General features: G+C 53.5%; 10 protein-coding genes across 10 annotated transcripts; 5 read left to right on the top strand and 5 right to left on the bottom strand.

The window, feature by feature from the left end:
• Positions 1-704: 704 nt before the first annotated feature.
• M409DRAFT_51405 (uncharacterized protein) lies at positions 705-1,652 on the bottom strand (the record flags this gene model as incomplete). Its single annotated transcript, XM_033811797.1, has 1 exon — positions 705-1,652. One exon carries the CDS (start codon positions 1,650-1,652, stop codon positions 705-707), a length of 948 nt encoding a protein of 315 aa, XP_033671241.1.
• A 948-nt stretch (positions 1,653-2,600) lies between these two features.
• Positions 2,601-3,602, bottom strand: M409DRAFT_51404 (uncharacterized protein; the record flags this gene model as incomplete). Its single annotated transcript, XM_033811796.1, has 1 exon — positions 2,601-3,602. One exon carries the CDS (start codon positions 3,600-3,602, stop codon positions 2,601-2,603), a length of 1,002 nt encoding a protein of 333 aa, XP_033671240.1.
• Positions 3,603-4,045: 443 nt separating this feature from the next.
• On the top strand, positions 4,046-4,650 carry M409DRAFT_51403 (uncharacterized protein; the record flags this gene model as incomplete). The annotated part of the gene is made up of 4 exons (XM_033811795.1): positions 4,046-4,226; positions 4,286-4,422; positions 4,479-4,554; positions 4,610-4,650. 4 exons carry the CDS (start codon positions 4,046-4,048, stop codon positions 4,648-4,650), a joined length of 435 nt encoding a protein of 144 aa, XP_033671239.1.
• Positions 4,651-5,155: 505 nt separating this feature from the next.
• Positions 5,156-7,007, bottom strand: M409DRAFT_19168 (uncharacterized protein; the record flags this gene model as incomplete). The annotated part of the gene is made up of 8 exons (XM_033804810.1): positions 5,156-5,388; positions 5,443-5,518; positions 5,570-5,684; positions 5,723-6,015; positions 6,074-6,157; positions 6,209-6,331; positions 6,388-6,684; positions 6,738-7,007. The coding sequence occupies 8 exons, from the start codon at positions 7,005-7,007 to the stop codon at positions 5,156-5,158; spliced, it is 1,491 nt and encodes a 496-aa protein (XP_033671238.1).
• Positions 7,008-8,421: 1,414 nt separating this feature from the next.
• M409DRAFT_51401 (uncharacterized protein) lies at positions 8,422-9,966 on the top strand (the record flags this gene model as incomplete). Its single annotated transcript, XM_033811794.1, has 2 exons — positions 8,422-8,511; positions 8,560-9,966. 2 exons carry the CDS (start codon positions 8,422-8,424, stop codon positions 9,964-9,966), a joined length of 1,497 nt encoding a protein of 498 aa, XP_033671237.1.
• Positions 9,967-10,322: 356 nt separating this feature from the next.
• On the top strand, positions 10,323-11,395 carry M409DRAFT_64121 (uncharacterized protein; the record flags this gene model as incomplete). Its single annotated transcript, XM_033815932.1, has 2 exons — positions 10,323-11,224; positions 11,281-11,395. 2 exons carry the CDS (start codon positions 10,323-10,325, stop codon positions 11,393-11,395), a joined length of 1,017 nt encoding a protein of 338 aa, XP_033671236.1.
• An 11-nt stretch (positions 11,396-11,406) lies between these two features.
• M409DRAFT_64120 (uncharacterized protein) lies at positions 11,407-13,362 on the top strand (the record flags this gene model as incomplete). The annotated part of the gene is made up of 5 exons (XM_033815931.1): positions 11,407-11,497; positions 11,858-12,268; positions 12,323-12,381; positions 12,448-12,750; positions 12,811-13,362. 5 exons carry the CDS (start codon positions 11,407-11,409, stop codon positions 13,360-13,362), a joined length of 1,416 nt encoding a protein of 471 aa, XP_033671235.1.
• A 1,046-nt stretch (positions 13,363-14,408) lies between these two features.
• On the top strand, positions 14,409-15,685 carry M409DRAFT_64119 (uncharacterized protein; the record flags this gene model as incomplete). Its single annotated transcript, XM_033815930.1, has 2 exons — positions 14,409-14,798; positions 14,852-15,685. The coding sequence occupies 2 exons, from the start codon at positions 14,409-14,411 to the stop codon at positions 15,683-15,685; spliced, it is 1,224 nt and encodes a 407-aa protein (XP_033671234.1).
• Positions 15,686-15,731: 46 nt separating this feature from the next.
• On the bottom strand, positions 15,732-16,388 carry M409DRAFT_64118 (uncharacterized protein; the record flags this gene model as incomplete). Its single annotated transcript, XM_033815929.1, has 1 exon — positions 15,732-16,388. One exon carries the CDS (start codon positions 16,386-16,388, stop codon positions 15,732-15,734), a length of 657 nt encoding a protein of 218 aa, XP_033671233.1.
• An 851-nt stretch (positions 16,389-17,239) lies between these two features.
• M409DRAFT_51397 (uncharacterized protein) lies at positions 17,240-17,971 on the bottom strand (the record flags this gene model as incomplete). The annotated part of the gene is made up of 2 exons (XM_033811793.1): positions 17,240-17,422; positions 17,537-17,971. The coding sequence occupies 2 exons, from the start codon at positions 17,969-17,971 to the stop codon at positions 17,240-17,242; spliced, it is 618 nt and encodes a 205-aa protein (XP_033671232.1).
• Positions 17,972-19,078: the final 1,107 nt, after the last annotated feature.

The raw sequence follows: 19,078 nt of genomic DNA, 5'->3' as shown, positions 1-19,078 counted from the left end.
GTTGCTAGTGAAATAGTCTTGCATGCTCGTGAGGCCGAGAAGGAGTTCGAAGTTATGCACCAGAGGGCAATGCGGAGTTCGTTTGAATATCCTCCCTCGGCCGACGAGCATGTTTACCACACGGCTCTCGCAAAATCCTCCCTCTTCGCGAGGCACATAGGAAAAGCCTCTACAAGTCCTTCTCGGTTTTGAGTAAAGCGCCGGATTGGAGCTGTCGGCTTAGCCGCGAAGATATTGCAAGAAGTGCATTTGCAGAGAACATTGCACTAAAGTCGCACGTGCAATCGATCACCGGGTCAGAAAGAGCGAGTAAATCAATGGGACCCCGATGAATGTTTCTTTCTGTCTGTTCTTCTTGACGACTGACTTCGTAGCGCTTGGTCCAGATTGAGACTGAGAACATCTTCTGTGAGGGTGCTCGATAGCGTCGAATCGTGCTCAGATCCTTCCCCGGTAGCCAAATGCCTACTCCAAGTGGCTCGAATAAAGGTTCTGCGTAGCCTGAGTGGAAAGGCAATTCGCTATCTGAGGTATTGGGTCCAGAGAGCTCTCATGCCGGGCTCAGGGCTGGCATCTAGCAAGATCGTAAATGCTGGTGCAACGAGTGCTATCGAAGAGTTTGCCGAACGTTTGATCGACCACTCGCATCGAATAGTGAGAGCTCCGGGAAATCGTTCCAGACATCAGAGCCTTGCTCTTGAGGCCTATTCCACCTTCGATTGCACAGAAGTCGTCCGTATCCTCATTGCTTGGTTGAATACCGCCGCAAGGAGCTGTTTGAACGATATTCTATCATTCCTCGACATGCGGTACGCCACCAACAAAACAAGCACCGGACTCACAACCGCCACAACCTTCCAGAACACACGATCGAGGATCTTGAGTAACAACGCCACCCGCTGCGACTCCATGTACTCGCTCTCGTTGACGTGAGGAAAAGGCTTAGCTGGGACCGGCAGTTCAAGGAATTGGCAGATCGGCTCCCACCCATCTCCCATCTTATATTCGAGTAATCGATCAGGCTGGTCCTTGAGAAGTCTCCTGACAGTCTTGAAATGCTGTCGATACACAAGCCGCGCATTTGCTCGAATCTGCTCGCGATCGTTCGAACCGTAGCACAGCCTCGTAATCGCATGGGTCATGGCAGAGATTCTTCCTAGCCAGTCGTAGTCTATCGCCGCGAAGACTTTCGATTGCGGCTTCCCGTAGTTCTTGATCAGCGTCTCGTCCATGCTGCGGAACCATTCGTCTTCGTCCCTCTCCCAGAGGATGACTTTTGCTTCTGGGTAGGTTGTTATGAGTTCCTCGGCGAAGTCCAGACAGGGCTTGTCCGCGACTGCAGAGACATGTCCAAGAAGGCCATCCCAGAACTTCCTGTCAAGCTTTGCTCTGTTGTTCGAAGTTTTGTACTGGACCGCTTCCAGCCACATGTCGGCATCGCGGATGCTGGTCAGGATGCGGTAGAAGTGGTAGCATGGCATGTCCAGCATCTCAAGTGCTTTCGACATTGAAGCGGTACCCGTACGGGAATATCCCATAGCAAGCACGCGCATTGGTACCTGTCGCGTACATTTGTGACGATCAGTGTGCTGATCTGGTGTGAATAGCAGAGGGTGGGCATTCTGAATGCGCTTCGGTATTAGGGAGGGCATTGTCGATGGTGAAGTCACTTCCCGGTATGTCGTGATCGTTGCAGAGAAGGCGGGTTTTTTTCAATGGCCGCCTGAGAATCCTTGAGTTTCATTTTGTTGTTGAGTTACTCCGCATTCCTGATAGTGAAGGAGCGCGGCGGGTGGTTGGCCGTTGCACTTTGCCAATATAGGCAGTCAGTTAGACTTTATATCGACCCAAGCGGTAGAGATCTACGTGCGAATCGCGCTGTATTTGCAGCCGGGGAAGCAGCCGCAAAATACAGTCCCCAGCACAAACGTTAGCAACCCCTGCTAGCCTAACGGTGAAAGGTCGACACGCACACGCTGTCAGTGCTCAATCGCACAGACAGGATTTGTTTGCAAGACGCTAGCAGGGGTTGCTAACGTTTATGCCAGAGACTGTAGGTTGAATGCGGACTACCGTGCGAGAGGTAGACAATAGAGTCGTTATCAGTAACAAGGCCGAGGCGTTCCCTGCCATGACAACCAGTCGGGACGAAGTCAACGTGCCATGCATCTTCTTCGACAGGCCGCGGTAGAAGACTCGCCTAGATGTATCGTACTTGGTCAAGCGGTCTGCAGTGTCAAAATAAGAGGATGTTGGACACAAGCCTCCAGGCTCCACGTCGATCATACTGCTCCAACGGCAATCATAGCCAGCTTGGCAGCCGTCGAATGGTATCTGTGCCCAGATTTGGGGACAAGCGATGGGAGAGCCATTCGTAGCTAATGGTCAGTCTCAAAGTGACACCAAGGCAGTCATAAGAGCAATTCGCACCGACCCAGCCTTCGATTAGATAATTGCAATCATTCGAGACTGGACCTCGTCAAGATGGTAATGTCCTCTCCAGATAGGCTTGGCAATTCAACGAAGCCATCCTTCCACGTGCGATCGCAACCAGATGCCGGACAAATAACAGCGCAGATGCCGATTGGAGTATAGCCGTCTCATCCTGATTTCAGGTCTTTGTTCAAAAGTGCGTGTGTGTCTGCAGTGACCATCAGGGTCTCCTTCTTTAAGAGGTCCTCATTATTGGCCTCGAGTTCTGCATACTGATCCCATCCTGGCACTTCAGCGCGCTTGCCGTCGCCAGGCAATTCCGCTGGCGTCGTGGGTAGATCACCTGGAGCTTCTGCCATATGGTATTTTGCGTCCTTGACGTCTGCCAGTTCCGATGGCGTAGTCTCCACGGGAAGCTCGTGCACGACTCCCGGTTCTTGTGGTAACGTCTCGCCCAATTTAGACACTACAAGGACAAACTTGCGCTCTTGACGATGGCGGTCACGGTCCTCCTTCTTGAGATGCCAATGCGCTTCTCCCGAGATCAAAGAGCTTTGCTGATCGGGAGACCTCATCGCTTCTTCGCTGAGCTCCAATCTTGCGACCAAGCCACGTTCTTGAAAGTAGCCATCGTTCCAATTTCGCATTACATCGCCCAAAGCACCCTCAGAGGCATCGCTCAGACCAGTCTTGACTCTCTTCTCTTGGAGCCGACGGCTTTGGTTTCGTCCAATGTGCCATGGATGCGGGAATATGGTGAAAGACAAAATACCAGTAGCCCATGCATTGGCATTATCACCGAGACTGAGCTTTGTAGATTCAACGACCTGGGCGCTGAACTCATCCCACCTGGTCGGATGGACCTGCATATCGAACAAGGCTGGATGATAGGCAAACCCAGAACTGAGACTCGACCCTTTTGTGTATACTCGGATGGATTGTGCATCTTCCGTAGAGGAACTGTATAGTGAGTCTGTCGCCGTCCGGGAGCTTCGAAGTGACTTCGACTTGGAGGAAGCATCATATTGACTCATGGCGCTGCTCGCATTCGTGTCGATGCTGGGTCTCCCTTCTGCGCTCTGTTTCCCAGACAGAGACTCCTTCCTCGTTTCCTCTGCCGTGAGCACCTTCGGCTCGCCCTTTCGATCTCTCATCTGAGAGGCAGCCATGCCGGCTGAAAACGTCGCCGCTTTCGCTATCGGCATACCGGAAACGATCAAAACTTCAGGTGGGCAAGGACGAAAGGGGCTGATTATAACAGAGTTGTAGACAAGAATGCAGCGACACCTCCTGCGTCATTGAGAAAAGTGATGCTTGGCCGTGGTCCTAGTGGATGCGAGGAGCTGAAGAAAGCAAGCACTTGGTGGAGACAGGGCGCTAGCAATTTAGCCGAGATTGAGCCAACAGCAGGGCTGCAGCAGGGGTTCCCACCCTCCTCCATTGAACTCTCCCCCAACACCATCACCTTGTACATCCGCGCGACATGAGTAGTTTGACTTTGCAGCCCAATGGGCATCAAAACCGCAGGAGAGCCTGTATCCAACAAATGCTTCATCTTCTCCTCTCCTTCAAACCGCGTAGTTGTGCTTGAATACCACATTGACACCTCAAAATGCCTCCCGCCCGTCGCACCCTGAGCAGACGAAATGTGCGCGGCAGAGGGTATGCAAAACGAGGCTATCGACAAAACGGCGAGCTCTCCTTTCAACTGAAACGATCATACGCCCACTTCTCCCGCCAAATGGACATCAATGAAAACGAGACCATCTCTGAACCGATCCGCGCCATGTTCCGTGAGCTACTACTCTCCTCCTCGCTACTTCTCTCGTAGCTGCAGCCTAAAGGGTGATAGATTCGGTAGAGAATGAAGATCCTGGATGGCTTCCTGAGGGCCTGCATTTTGCCTTCGTGCTGAGGCGACAGGTGCTCGTGCCGTCTGAGGACATGGTCAAGACTCTGTTTGATGGCGGGGAGACGCTGTCTGCGAAGGTCAGCAAAAAAATCATTTGCAGCCACCAATACTGTCTCGCTGATGGCGGCTGCAGGTCCTGAACGATGATGGCGTCGAGTATGAATGGGATGATGGTAGCGTGTTCACTCCGAAGCCTCGTCGTGAAGGTCGTGAGTCGAAAGCATGCCCTGTTACTTCGGCCCAGACTGACTACAATGCCCCAAGGCAATGCAGGTGCTCCGATCTATGATTTTCGTGGCTCGTGATGGGATTTGGCTGGCTCACTGCATCCCTTGAACACTTCAGTGGCTTGTCTCATTCTTCACGACCAATTCTCCCATATACACTGCTACTCCTCTAACCACACCGCACTATTCACACCATACAAGTTCAGAAAATAAAATCTCGACATGCACTTGCTTCCTTCAACCACTTGCACTTCACAACGCAGCACCGTTAGCCGTATTATCGGACGCTGAAGAACATCTTTCCTTTCTTACTTGACCCCTTGCCAACCACCCAACCACCAACTCTCCTCTGTCAACGAACGCTTCATCACCGCATCTCGAACGTTTCCCGAGCAATGGACTCACACCGTGGTGCCTACGATACGACGGGCACACTAAGGCCATCAAAGCCCGGAGAGTCGGAATCATCGGATAAGAAATGACCAGTCGATGTCGTGAGCATATCGAAGGGCAAAACAAAGAAAAAAGTCTGGCAAAGTCCTTTAGAAGCATCTACTCAATCGCACCTGTCTCATCCACTCCCCTACAGCGTATACCGAAACTGCTTATTCGTCTTATCCGTAAAATCATCCTCATACGCATGATCAAACCCCTCACTGCCCGCGCGATCCCTCTTCTTGTTATCCCACACGCACACGAATCGGTACGTGATGATGAGGACGATGGTCGCGGAGAGCGTGGCGACGGTGGTGATCCAGCCCGTGCGGTATTCGGGCGCTTCGGTGGCTTTGAAGACGAGGGGGCCGAGGAAGTTACCTGGAGGGTTTGGTCAGTGAAGGGGGTTGTGGAAGGATGGGAGGTTGAAGGTACCTAGGCAGTAGCCGATGAAGACGCCGCTGGAGCTGAGGGAGCGTTTGGTGTAGCCGGCGCTGTTGACGATGACGATCTGGGGGGTGTTAGTTAAGACGGTGGTGTTGTGAGCACAGGCGCGGCTTACACTCATCAGTACGGCATAGCCACCACCGTAGGACGCCAGGATGTACACGGCGAACAGCCTCCCGCCCGTGCTGCTGATCGCCAAAGCAAACAACTCGCCAGAAGAGAGACCGCTACTGTGATAGCCACAAGCCAACACCTCCACCCCTTATACTTCATCGCGATATACGGCGTCATGAGCTCGATCGTGCCAATGATCGCACCGGCGGGCATGACGAGCAAGAGGGAGTTGAGACCGCTAAACCCGAGTTGGTTGATGATGATCGGTGTAAAGGTCGAAACAGGTCCATTGACAACGAGCATGCAGAATGCGGTGGCGAAGAGCAGCCAGAACTTGACATCACGGAGGAGTTCCCACAGTTGGGAGGTCTTGAAATGTGTGTTTCTCACGCCGGCGTTGTTCTGTCGCATGCGGGCTACTGCGATGTACCTTTCACGGGCAGTGAACTATGACCATGTGAGTACGTGCCTTGGACTGGAATGAGGACGACTGCTATGTACTTACTCGCTTGGCTCGAACAGGATCTGGAGGTAGGAAGAAAAGTATGATGAAGGACCAGAGGACTGTGATTGCTCCGGCGACGAGGTACTGCGATAGGTGAGCATCACTGACGTTCAACTAGGATTTCCAAAGACATACCATGTAGCGCCATGGACTTAGGCTACCTTGGATGTGTCCGAGGCCGTAGTTGATCAATGGTGCGAAGATGGAGACGTAGCCAGTGGCGCTGTACCAGGCGCCCATACGGAAAGCTTGCTCTTGCTGCGACGAGATCAGTTAGCTCATTTACCCCATACGGCACAGATAACGAGCCTCACCTTTCGATACCACCCGCCGACGACCATCATGAATCCTGGCGAGACGCCTGATTCTAGGAAGCCGAGGAAGAACCGCTGGGCGTACAGCCCTTGGTAGTTGTGGCATGCGGCCGTGAGCATCAAACAGATGCCCCAGAGGATGACAATGCAGAACAGGACTCGTTCGATCGGGTAGCGTTGGGTGAGGACAATGGCTGGGTAGGCTCCACAGATAAAACCTAGGTAGAAGATAGCAGACGAGTAAGAATACCGTTCGCCGATTGTCAGTTTGAGGTCGCTCCTGAGACCGAACAGGGCCTGAGTTTGTCAGCGAGCAGTCCCTTCATCGAATGGGTTCGATCGTTTCTCACAGCCTGCGAAAGCATCGCCTTGTCATAATATTGCAGTCCGTAGGTCAGGACGAGCAGGGATAGGAGCCGTCGATCGATCTTGCGAACGACTTTCTTCTCTTCCTCAGGAGTCCATTCGAACGGTCCCTCGTAGCTGGCGAGAACTTTCATGGCTTCATCTTGGTGTAACGTGTCGACCTGTACGGTCTTCTCCAGATCGGTGGCATCTTCTGTATTCGTAGCGATTTGCTCAAGCTGGTCGTTGTGATGGAACTTCTCGGAGATGTCCATATTTGCGGTACGAGTCCAGCGACTTTCGATACCACGACGGAAACATCTTCAGGGCGAGGTCTTTATAAAGATAACAGACGGAACCCTTCGGCGTGAACTTCTCGCGCCTACCTGTCGGCAACAGCGTATACCCACTTCCCCTCACATTGTTCTGAAGCCAAGACAAAATGCATCCTTCTAGCGGGGAAGTCGACTGTTTTCAGGCTCTCCGCGTGGGGTACTCTGGTACATGTCGACACTGGTGTGTAAACTCTGCATGTGCGGCTCGCGTGTTCTGCAAGCAACGCTGCATACGCCGAAACGCCGAAGGTCTTTCGTTCGTTACCGCCGTTTCGCTTTTGCGATCTTGTTAGCGATTCGACCATAGGCAAGCCACCCAGTATAGTCTTTCATCTGCTCGGATGGGTGCGGTCGGGTTTCCACGTTGGTCCTGCATGCTACGCAGATCATACGAACATTTCTGCGAGTTCAGTAAGATGGACAAGTTCTGGATCGTGGACGGAACGAGACCCGGCAAGTCGATTCAAGCAAGAGCCCAAGCTTGTTACTCACGCCAAGCACTGGCGTTTCCTAGAAGCGAGTAAATAAGCAAGCTCACTTGTGTATCAGCATTGCGACCTGACCCCGGTTCTGGGGAAACGATGCGACTCGTCAATGTGCAGTCGAGCAAGGCTTTAGCCGCGGATCGCTGTAATGCCACGTGCCGAATGAACTTCCACGCCATGAGGATTACAACGCGCATGTTGGTGAACACTAGCTGCAGGTAACATCGAGGATCTCGGCCGACGATTGAGGTGAGCGAGCAGTGCTGCTGGAGAGTGTTGTTCGCGCAAAGATCACCGGATGCCAAGATCGGCCCACTTCCTCGTCACTGAACGGGGAAGGTAGGTGGCAATATTCCACTGATTCTTGACGATCCTTTGCAATGAGGGTCCGGGTATATTCGCATGGTCGAATGGTAGACGTAATAGTCGTCACGAGTGGCAGTGTTGCGAGAATGCGTGCCGGTATCGAATCCACCCGGATCGAAGACGGGGCTGCAGCGCAAACATGTTATATAGCAGAGTACTGTTGATGCTGAGAGCTGTCCGACGCGGGATTCTGCTAGCATTCGCTGTGTGATGGAGATGTGTGATGGAGATGTCGAAGTGAATGTCTCGATGTCAGCACGTGAAGGAGTCCCAGGTAGAGTTTAGTGCACGGCAACAGCCGCAGAGCCGCAGCAAGTGGAAGGCGCGTGCTCCAGCAGCTGTGATGATGTGAAGCCACGACTGTCCATCTGCCTGCCACCAACACCCATTCACCACCGAAACAGCCTCACCGCCTCCATTAACCACCCTCATCAGCTACACACGACTCCGACACCGACACCAGATACTCCCCACCTCCCGATTCCCGTTCCACAGCCGCCGCCATGTCCGGCGACGGGTCCATCGTGAAGGCCGACAAGGACTTCACCAAGGAGGTCGATGCTGCCATCCCAGACGCTGAGAAGATTGCACAGGTAGGTTGAAGCATTGATGCTTGATTATTGCCTGCTAATTCACTCCAGAATGGACAAACACAACAGGCGATAGAGAAGCTCCTCCCGCTTGAGAAGCAAACGAGACAATCCAGCGATCTCCCCTCCACCTCACGCATCCTCGTTGCCGTCGTCACCATAGCCAAGAATGCCGGAGACTGGTCATTACTCAATGAGCAGGTGCAGCTGCTCAGCAAGAAGCATGGACAGCTCAAGCAGGCCATCACCAAGATGGTGCAAGTAGTCATGAGCTTTCTGGACGATACACCCAATCTCGAGACCAAGCTGAGCGTCATCGAGACGTTGCGGACAGTCACCGAGGGCAAGATCTTTGTCGAAGTCGAGCGAGCCCGTGTGACGCGGATACTGTCCAACATCAAGCGATCTCAAAGCGATGTCACATCTGCAAAGGACATTCTTTGCGAGCTTCAGGTCGAGACTTTCGGCTCGATGACGCGAAGAGAGAAGACGGAATTCATCCTCGAACAAGTGTCGCTCTGCATTGAGGACGGTGACTGGACGCAGGCTGGCATTCTGGCACGAAAGATCAGCACCCGCTACTTCGCACGCAAGCCCAAGAAGAGCGCCGAGGAATTGGAGAAGGCGCGGAAAGAGAAGGAAGAGCGAGAGCGGATGCGGTCAGATGGCACGATTGGCGAGGAAGAGCCCGAAGACGACGATGTGACCGATCTCAAGCTTCGCTACTACGAGCAACAGATCACACTCGCCAAACACGAGGACAAGTACCTCGATGCTTGCAAGCACTACCGACAAGTATTGGATACGCAGGCCGTGGAGGACGATTCCGATAAGCTACGGGCGGCTCTCCAGCGGGTGATCTACTTCGTCCTCCTCGCACCCTACGACAACGAGCAATCTGACCTCCTCCACCGCATCGCCCAAGACAGTCGCATCAGCTCGTCCTGTCCGACCGAAGGCCAACTTCTCAAACTCTTCACCGTCCCCGAGCTCATGCGTTGGCCCGCGATCGAATCGAATTATGGCGCCCAGCTCGACAGCACCGACATCTTCTCGAAGGCCGAATCGCCAAAAGACCCCAAGGCTCACCAGCGCTGGCTCGACTTCCGCAAGCGTGTTATTGAGCACAACGTCCGTGTCATCGCCAAGTACTACACGCGCGTCCACTTCTCGAGGCTCACGCAGCTTCTCGACCTGCCAGCGCAAGAGACGGAGAAATATATCTCGGATTTGGTAGTCAACAAGACCATCTACGCCCGCATCGACCGGCCGGCGCAAATCGTCAGCTTCGAGAAGAAGCGTGATGCGGATGAGGTCCTGAACGAGTGGAGCGGGAACATGAAGTCTTTGCTGGGCCTGCTGGAGCGGATCGATCATCTGATCACCAAAGAGGAGATGATGGCGAGAATCCAGCCTGTCAACGAGAAGGCCTCGACCAAGGCGAGCACCAAAGCTTAGAAAGCTTAGAAAGCTAAGGCTCTGCGTGCTCTGGAGGACAGGAAGAGATATGATGCGCTTTCAGAGTCCGACGAATCTTTCAACTCAGTCGATGGTTTCATCCTCGTCTGATCCTGAGTTGAAGCACAGCATTCGGAGTTGTGGCCGTGCACAAAAGCGTTAGCAGAGGTAGTGCATACATGATGTATTATAGAGCTGAATGCAATGCAACAACCTACCATACTTGTACTTGAAGTCTTGAGCATGAACCACAGGAGTCTAGAAAGTCAGCCTTGTGCGGGTCCATTCCGCCCTAGCTGTAGCTCACCTCGTCTTCTCCATCAAATTGTCTACCACAAGCAAACATCACCCACCAAATGGATAAATCACGCTTCATCTTCCGGTCGATCGTGCAATCGCAGCCCGCCCGCCATATCACGTCTGCAACCTCATCGAAACCGCCGTGGATCTGCACTGCCTGCCTCCGCCGCACTGCCAGACCCTCGATTCTCTTCCGCGCCCAGAGACAACACCGTCGATGGCAGTCTTCCAACCAACAACCCGCAGACAACCCCGAGTTCCAATCAATAGTCGACAACCCGCCCCAACTCGTCCGCGCAAACCGAAAACACAACACACTCGGCCTGCTCATCCTCGCCGCCATCCCCGTGACAGCCTTCATCCTTGGCTGCTGGCAAGTCCAACGCCTAGGATGGAAAACCGACCTCATCGCGAAGTTTGAGGATAGACTGGTGAGGGAGCCTCTACCACTGCCGCCGCAAATCGACCCGAATGCGATTAAAGAGTTCGATTATAGACGGGTGTATGCGAGGGGAAAATTGAGGCATGATCGGGAGATGTTAATCGGGCCGCGGTTGCACGATGGGGAGGATGGATATCTCGTCATCACGCCGCTCGATCGCTCGGAGCAGTTTCCTGGCTTCAAAGGGAATACCACCATCCTTGTTTGCAGAGGCTGGATCTCCAAAGATAAAGCAGCGCAATCCGCGCGTCTGGATGGTCTACCCCAGGGCGAGGTGGTTGTTCAAGGGCTGCTCAGGGAGCCTTGGAAGAAGAATATGTTCACGCCGGATAATGTGCCGCAGGAGGGGAAGTGGTATTTCCCGGATGTGTATCAGATGGCGGAGCATGTGGGCAGTCAGCCCGTGTGGATTGAGGAGACGATGAGGCCGGACTTGTTGACGAGTTATGATCGCATGGCGAAGGGGGTGCCGATTGGACGGACGCCGGAGGTGAATTTGAGGAATAATCATACGCAGTGAGTAGAGCTGTCTTGGTGTCCAGGAAAATGAGGGGGTATGCTAATAAGTTTAGGTACATCTTCACGTGGTTCTCGCTATCGCTGGCTACGACCATCATGATGTGGATGGTGATTAAAAAGGCTCCTGGAGGCTCCTCGAGGAGGCTACGGCAGAGCAAGGAGTGGTAGAGATATACCGAATGCTACGCAGAAGCCTGGCAGCTACAAGTCAATCTATCCACCCCACCCCTCTAACTCACGAGGTGGGCATCACGGAGCGTTCAATTTCCTGTCTGTCAAGTCGAGCCCAGCACACAAGTCGCAGCCAGGCAATAATTTTGGCCTATCTTGGCGCGGAGATAGGCCCTCGTCGAATGCCTGTCGCCAATCCGATAGACCATGGCAAACGTTCCTGAATCTCATCAAGCACTTTAAAGGTCGTCATACTTCAGAACACCGAGGAGAAGAAACGTTCATATCGCGTGGAGATGAGGCGTTTCTTGCTGACGACAGCGATTGCTGTCCTAGCCTCCCGGATATTCGCATTGAGCACGAACAACACAGCGTGCTCATCTCTTGACAAGTTGAAACTGGGGAATGGCACAAAAGTCACCTTGGCGACTTCTATACCGGCTGGCTCGAACTTCACAGGTGAATCCACCGAGACAAACTACAACACGGCCCAAACCAACCTCCCATCTCTCTGCCGGGTGACTTTCACCGTCCAGACAAGTCCCAGCAGCACCGCCCTCGCCGAGATCTGGCTCCCTGATACATTTACATGGAACGGTCGGTTCCTGGCGGTCGGCAATTCAGGCTTCGCCGGTGGAATAAACTACCCTGATATTGTGTGGGGCGTGAGGAAGGGCTTTGCTACGATGAGTACGAATACTGGACATGATTCGACTTCGAGTGATGGGACGTGGATGTTGAATAACCTGGAGGCGGCGGTGGACTTCGGTCATCGGGCTCTACATGTCACGACTGGGGTGGCGAAGGTGATTGTGAAGGCGTATTATGGGAAGAGAGAGGGGTTTGCGTATTATGCTGGGTGTTCGACTGGTATGTCAATTTCCCGGAATTTTGCGACTGCCTTGTGCTGACGTACGTTTCTAGGTGGTCGACAAGGTCTCAATGCCGCACAACGCTATCCAGGAGACTATGACGGTGTTCTCGTGGGATCTGCCATCCCCTCACAGACGAATACTTCCGCCTAGCAGATCTATGTGGCGCTGGAGCAGTTCCCGAACAATCGATCCTCGTACATCCCCGCGAGCATGTGGTCTACGATCCACCAAGCCGTGCTGGAGCAATGTGATGGACTAGACGGCGTTGCAGACGGCATCATCATGGATCCTCGAATTTGCAACTTCCGGCCAGAAGTCCCCCTCTGCACAAACGGCAACACAACAAACTGCCTGAGCACCGCCCAGGTCCAAAACCTCCAACGCATGTACACTTCCTGGCTCGACTCCACCAACCACATCGTCAACCCAGGTCTCTCCCCCAGCGGCGAAGAAGGCTTCTCTTACCTCATGAACGGCGTCGAACCGCAATTCGGCCCTTCCTTCTACCGCTACGCCGTCTTCAACGACTCCGCCTAGGACTGGCGCACACTCACGTCAGAAGACGTCCATTTCGCAGAGGAGATGAACCCTGGAGGAATGAATGCTTACGACCCGGATCTAAGGCCATTCGAGAAGAAGGGAGGGAAAGTGCTGCAGTATCACGGGTTCGCGGACCCCGTCATTCCAGCCGGCGTTGCGGGGAGGTGGGTTGAGACCGTCGAGGCTTTCTATGACAGTCTCGGCGGAGGAGAGGATATCAGCGACTTCTACCGCCTCTTTATGGTCCCCGGTATGGGGCATTGTAATGGTGGAGTCGGGGCTTGGGTTTTGGATGCGGCTGGTCAGGATGGTCTTCCACCGCCTGAGTGCAAGGGAAGGAGTCATTCTATGCTTTGGAGTTTGGTGGAGTGGTTTGAGAAGGGGCAAGGACCGGAGAGTGCGGTGGGAACGAAGTATGTCAATGATATGGTTGCCTTGGGGGTGGAGTTTGAGAGGGCTGTTTGTTCGTGGCCGGATGTTGCGAGGTTTGATGGGGAGAGTGGGAGGTGGGTTTGTCCTGGGGAGCTGGGCGGTAAGTTGAAGGCTTGAAACTGGGTTGCTCCTGGGTTGGGCTGTGAGAGGCGGTCTGCGAGGTTGTACAGGTGGAATGTTGTGAAACATCGGCGGGTTTTCTGCAGAGTGCTTGGGCTGAACTTCAGCTGTTCGGCTCACGATTTGCACAACATCAGTCAGACTGGGCCTTGTGTGATATCGCAAGTTGATGAGAGCCTTGAACATGACAAGCCCAAGAGGCTTTCAACGCAGACTCTACACATCGAATAATCTCCCCTATCGCAACACATTCGTCAACTCGACAGCTCTTCAGCTCTCCACAACAAGACCGTCTTTCTCCGCAACATCACCCACCTCGCCCTGAACATGACGTAGGTCGACGCTACGGACACCACCCTCGCAGCCCGACTAATTATAGCATAGAAAACCCAAGAAGTCATTCATCTGCATTATACTTTCGGAAAATTGTTCTGCGCTAGGCCTTGTAGGGCAGTAGCGGAGAGAGAAGTCGGATTTGTGCGACGGCCAAGCAACTTCCAAGCATTTTCGCCTCCTCACTTCCTGGCTACTGCGGCTACCACAGCCGCTATCAGGCACTATCTCATGCACTGCTGTCTACGGGATTGGGATTGTTGCACGCTCACGCGCACGCTACGGAGTTGCAGGGTTCGGCGACGGGGGTTGCACTTCAGCTCGTGAATATTGTGCTGCACACTTCAGCACCCTTGGCAGAAATCCTTAATCCACTGTGCCTCTGCAACCCTGCCTCACACTCCAGCAATTTTCGCTGTATCCGCGGACTCTGCCCGACGAGGGCCAAGCAGGTGTGCAGCTCTGGGATCGTCGTGCTTGACTAGCGGACTTGAGGCTGCGATCTGCAACTACATCTGGCGGCGTAATGCAGGGTATATGGCCGTGGCATTGGCAGCGTGGCGGTGGATGTACAGCTGCGTGGAAGGGAAGATGGAGACTTGGGTATTTGAAGGTAGGGTTCGGGTCTCTGTTCCATGGTACTCTTATTGCTTTCTTCACGTTTCAGATTTTGTGTTGGGTCTGTGCGGTGGTCTTTGTTAGATCTCGATATGCTTTCGCTTTTCGTCGCGTGGTGGTTTCTGCTCGCTTTTACCGTTGCTCTTCCTCCTCCGGGCCCCTTCCATCAACGACAGAAATCTAGCCATTGGACACCAGCGTCGACGAATGGAACAGACGCATTGGCACAGCAGGCTTTGAAGAATGCGCAGAAGTATCTACAAGGCCCTCGAAATGGAACGTCGAGCTGTAGATTCGATGCAGCAAAGAAGCGAGTAGAATGGGATGCGTTGTGTGACGATGAGAAACGGGATTATATCAATGCCGTTCGATGTCTTCAGACGAGGCCTTCGATCAGTGGCGAGCTGGTGCCGGGAGCGAGGAATCGATATGATGACTTTGTGGGCACTCATATTAATCAGACGCTATCGATCCATTCGACTGTATGTTGCTCGAAGGCACTCGCAGTGCGATGGCAAAGACTGACTTTTCATAGGGCAACTTCCTCACCTGGCATCGATACTTTGTCTCCACGTACGAGACAGCCTTGCGGGAAGAGTGTGGCTTTAAGGCTCCTCTACCTTACGTGAACTGGGCTCGCTACTCCAATAACGTAATCAATGCCCCTCTGTTCGATGGATCAGACACTTCCATCAGCGATAATGGCGCATATGTGCCAGGCAGGCCGACGATTCACTTCCCTTCAGACAACAATCCTATCGTATCCCTTCCACCCAGCCAGGGAGGAGGCTGCATCACCTCCGGACCCTTTAAAGATTACAAAGTCAACTTGGGCCCCGTTGCCCTCGTTGGTGTTGACACCACATCCCCTAATCCTCAAAAGGACGGGCTGGGCTACAACCCGCGCTGCATCCGTCGAGACCTCTCCGTCACCGCCGCCAGTGGCGCCTCCGACTTCAACACCACCAAGCTCATCACCCACAGCTCCACAATCGCCGCCTTCCAAGACGAAATGCAAGGCCCCTTCGGCTACGGCATCCCAGAAATCGGCGTCCACGCCGCAGGCCACTACATCCTCAGCGGCGACCCCGGCAGCGACTTCTACACCAGCCCTGGCGACCCCTGGTTCTTCCTGCACCATGCACAGATCGATCGGGTGTATTGGATGTGGCAGATGTCCGTGTGGGAGAAGATTGAGGAGAGATTGAGCAGCATTGCCGGGACGGTTACGTTTTTGAATTCGCCTCCTAGTCGGAATGCGACAGTGGAGGACCGGATTGATTTGGGGGTGAATGATGAGTTTAGAGGGTTGAGGATCAAGGAGGCGTTGAGTACGGTGGCGGGGCCGTTTTGTTATGTCTATGAGTGATGAGTAGATATATATATTTAATGAGAAATCACGACTCCAACGACTCTCACCTCGTCCCCTTAACAGGCCTCACCAAAACATGCTGCTTATACGCCTCCTTCCCAGGCATGACCTTCCTCCCCCTCTCCTCAAACCCACACTTCTGATACCACCCCACCGCGAAATGATTCCCCTCCACAAACACCGGGTACCCCTTCGCATCCGCAATCTCGCACGCCCGTTCCAACAACCTCCTCCCCACCCCCGTCCCCTTGCGCGCATGATCCACGCCCGCATACTCCAGCAGATAATGCCACTGCTGCTCCCTCCCAAACAGCTTCTCCCGCCACTCGGCCATGAACTCCACCGAGGGCTGGAATTCCTCCGCATCGTGGTCGGTTGTGAGGGGATACATCGACCACATCCCCGCGCCCGGGACGGAGGGGTCCATGAGGCGCATGCAGATCACGCCAATGACTTGGAGGGCTGGGTCGGTGGCTTGGGTGTCGAGCGCTATGAGGACATGGGCGGTGGGGTCCTGGATTTCTGAGGAGAATATGTTCGACCACCAGTTTTGGACTAGAGGTGTGTCTGGGAAGACTTTGCGGTGGAAGGCGTTGGTTGGGTGGAAGGAGCGGACGTGGATTGTTGAGAGGGAGGAGACGTGTTGAGGGAGGGCTTCTTGGATTGTGATTGTGTTGGGGTCGCGTTGCGTTGACGCCATTGTTGGCGACTTGGGTTCTGTTAGGGGTCCAAGTATGTAGGTTTCGAGTCGTTTCTGTTGTCTGTCTTCCTCGAATGTCTTGACGTCGAGCCGGATATGAAGTTGTCGGTGTCCAAGCCCGAAAGATTTGGAGTTGACTCACGGTGGCCGGATAGAGAAGAAGGCAAGCAAGCCCGGGTGGGGCAGACAAGTGCGCCCTATGCAGTAATGTACTGGAGGGCTAAGCATAGATGTGGAATCTTGCGAGATGCAACTCGACTTTCATGGACTAATACGCGAGTGAGCTTCCTGATGTCGAGATAGTCGAGCGAGTGTTGGACGGGACACGCATAGTCGGCAACTCACTCGAGAATGCAAACTCCTCTTCATAGCCAATGTTGATTGCCGACCCATGACCTCGATGGTAGTTTTGCTTCTGATAAAACATGTTGTTAAGATGCTGGTAGCACAGCCGTGGTCCCGCAGCAGCTTGCGATCGAGTACTCTGCCCGAAAGCATGGGCTTGTGTCGTTCTTGATACCATTTCCCCCTTTTGTAGAGCATCACCTTCAATGGAATGTCCAGGCCAAGAAAACCACCCCGTGCGCTCCATTCAATTCCACTGAGTCCTGGCCGCTGATCGTGCAGACTTCTGATCGTTCCTCGATGCCGATCAGAGCAATGTAGTTCTCATCTGATTCGTCTCCTGTCGAAGGAGCCGTCTTCGTTTCACTCATGTCTCATTTTATACAGCGACGAGCAACGCAATTCTCGAACTAACCGCAGTATCTGCCTTTGTGTTGAAAGACGACGGTTGCTGCCGCCTCGGCTTCAGCGAGCCATCTGCCGTCTCGGTGCGGTCGCTGACTACCTTATCGACTGAGAACACCTTCGAGGCTCTTTGCCGTCATTTTGGGGCCTCTGACCTCGTGCAGATGGTAGGATGATGTGGCAAAATGTTGGAATTGCAGTTGACTTGGCATTGCCGGCCATGGCGTTTGGCACCCGGCCGCTGAAGTGGTCAATGGTTCCAACATGCGTCCATGATCCAGCGGCTATGTCTGCATTGCAGTGTGAGCAAAGATCTCAGCCGGTTCTGTACCAGTTCACTCCTCGCACCTGAAAATAGTCAGCCCACGATTCGTTCACCACGGAACCATCGAACATACGCCAAATTGTTTGTAGCATCTCCACTGGCCTTTTTTTCTCCTCCACCAGAGAATGGTCACGCTCTCACGCTGTATCTTCCACGGATGACCGGTAACTCGCAATGTAGCCCACACCGTAGCCAAGCCCTTGACATCGTCCACATCCGCCGAGACCGTCTCGACCTCATAGATGTATCCTGGATACTTCTTGTGCATCCATTTGTGGAAGGCGATGTGTTCCTCCAATGATCGACTTCGAACCTCATCGTAGTCGATGTAGGCCGAAAAATTCGGTAACGCGTACTTGAGGAGCGGATTGGACCAGTCTTGTTCGCAGAAGATCCGGATCATGGCTGTTGAGAGTTCTTCTAAGACCTTAGCAGACCTGGGGTCCTGCTTCTTGCTCTCCTTGGGCACCCAGGACTGCGGATTCAGGATCTCCAGTGAAGACGCCATAGCTTGAGATGAGAGGCATCACTGATGTCGTTGCAGGTTGATGATTGAAGTATGAGGCCTATTCGTCCTTCGTCCGATAGAATATACGCAGACCGTTCACAAGCTGGCCCATAGTTGTTCGCGAAGGGCTTCTCGTAGTCCCGAGTCGGCGAACTCAGCTACCAGTATCGTTGTGATGGACACATTCCTAACATGGACATCAAACTCCTTCGGCACTCTCCAGAATCCAAATAAATACACTTCTACCTCCCCGCCTTCTGTTAACCCGCAACGTTGACATTACCTAACCCAATCCAGAGCCTTTCATTTCGGCCCCGCCGGTTTCAGCTTGCCCGGAGTGCCAAGTCAGCAGTGACGACTAAGCAAGCAAGGAGGATTCTACAGCCACACAGCCACTCTTTCCTGCCACCAACAACATCCTAAACACTCAGATGATCCATCGCGAGGTCTGCCTCGTGGTGAAGGAGCATAATACCGCGACCCGAGGGCTTTGAAGGATTCAGGAAGACCAAATCCCGAAGTCACAGGCGAACTCGCTGCATTGCATTTTGGCGGCTTGCCTGATATGAGCAAGCGGCGGCCCACTTGTTTTGGAGTACAGTCAGGGCAACCTGGAATGTTTCGTGTCTGCGAACTACCGACAACATACATGCCTCTCACAAGACGATCTTCAGAACGGCATCTCTTTGGCCGCGGAAAAGGGAAAACGAGCCAAGTTGTCCCCGCCTCCAGATCTCTGCAACGACACGAGTTTTGAGGAAAATGGGCCAGCGACCACTGGACTGCACGCCATTGGGAAAGACACCCAACTTTTGCAAACACCGAGAGTCAGAGAGGGAGCTCTATACCGTATGATGTTGTTTGAAACCACGGAGTACTAGATTGGGGACCCCTTCCCAATATCGAACAGCTCCTAGCGCTACGAGCCAACATCATGACCGACGACAGGCAGTCAGCGCAGAATGAGCCCAGATACGACCAGGACCAAACTCTAATACTAATATACCTCAGGTGAGGCAGTGACCCTACCCATGTATACCACTGGACGCTCGACTACATTAGTGCTGAATCCCTCCCCAGGCTGCAACATTCGGACAAGCGCTCGTA

This window comes from Zasmidium cellare, assembly GCF_010093935.1.
Source record: "Zasmidium cellare ATCC 36951 unplaced genomic scaffold M409scaffold_7, whole genome shotgun sequence".
Lineage (NCBI taxonomy): Eukaryota > Fungi > Ascomycota > Dothideomycetes > Mycosphaerellales > Mycosphaerellaceae > Zasmidium > Zasmidium cellare.
The sequence above is the reverse complement of the archived record's forward strand: the minus strand, read 5'-3'. Positions and strand labels throughout refer to the sequence as shown.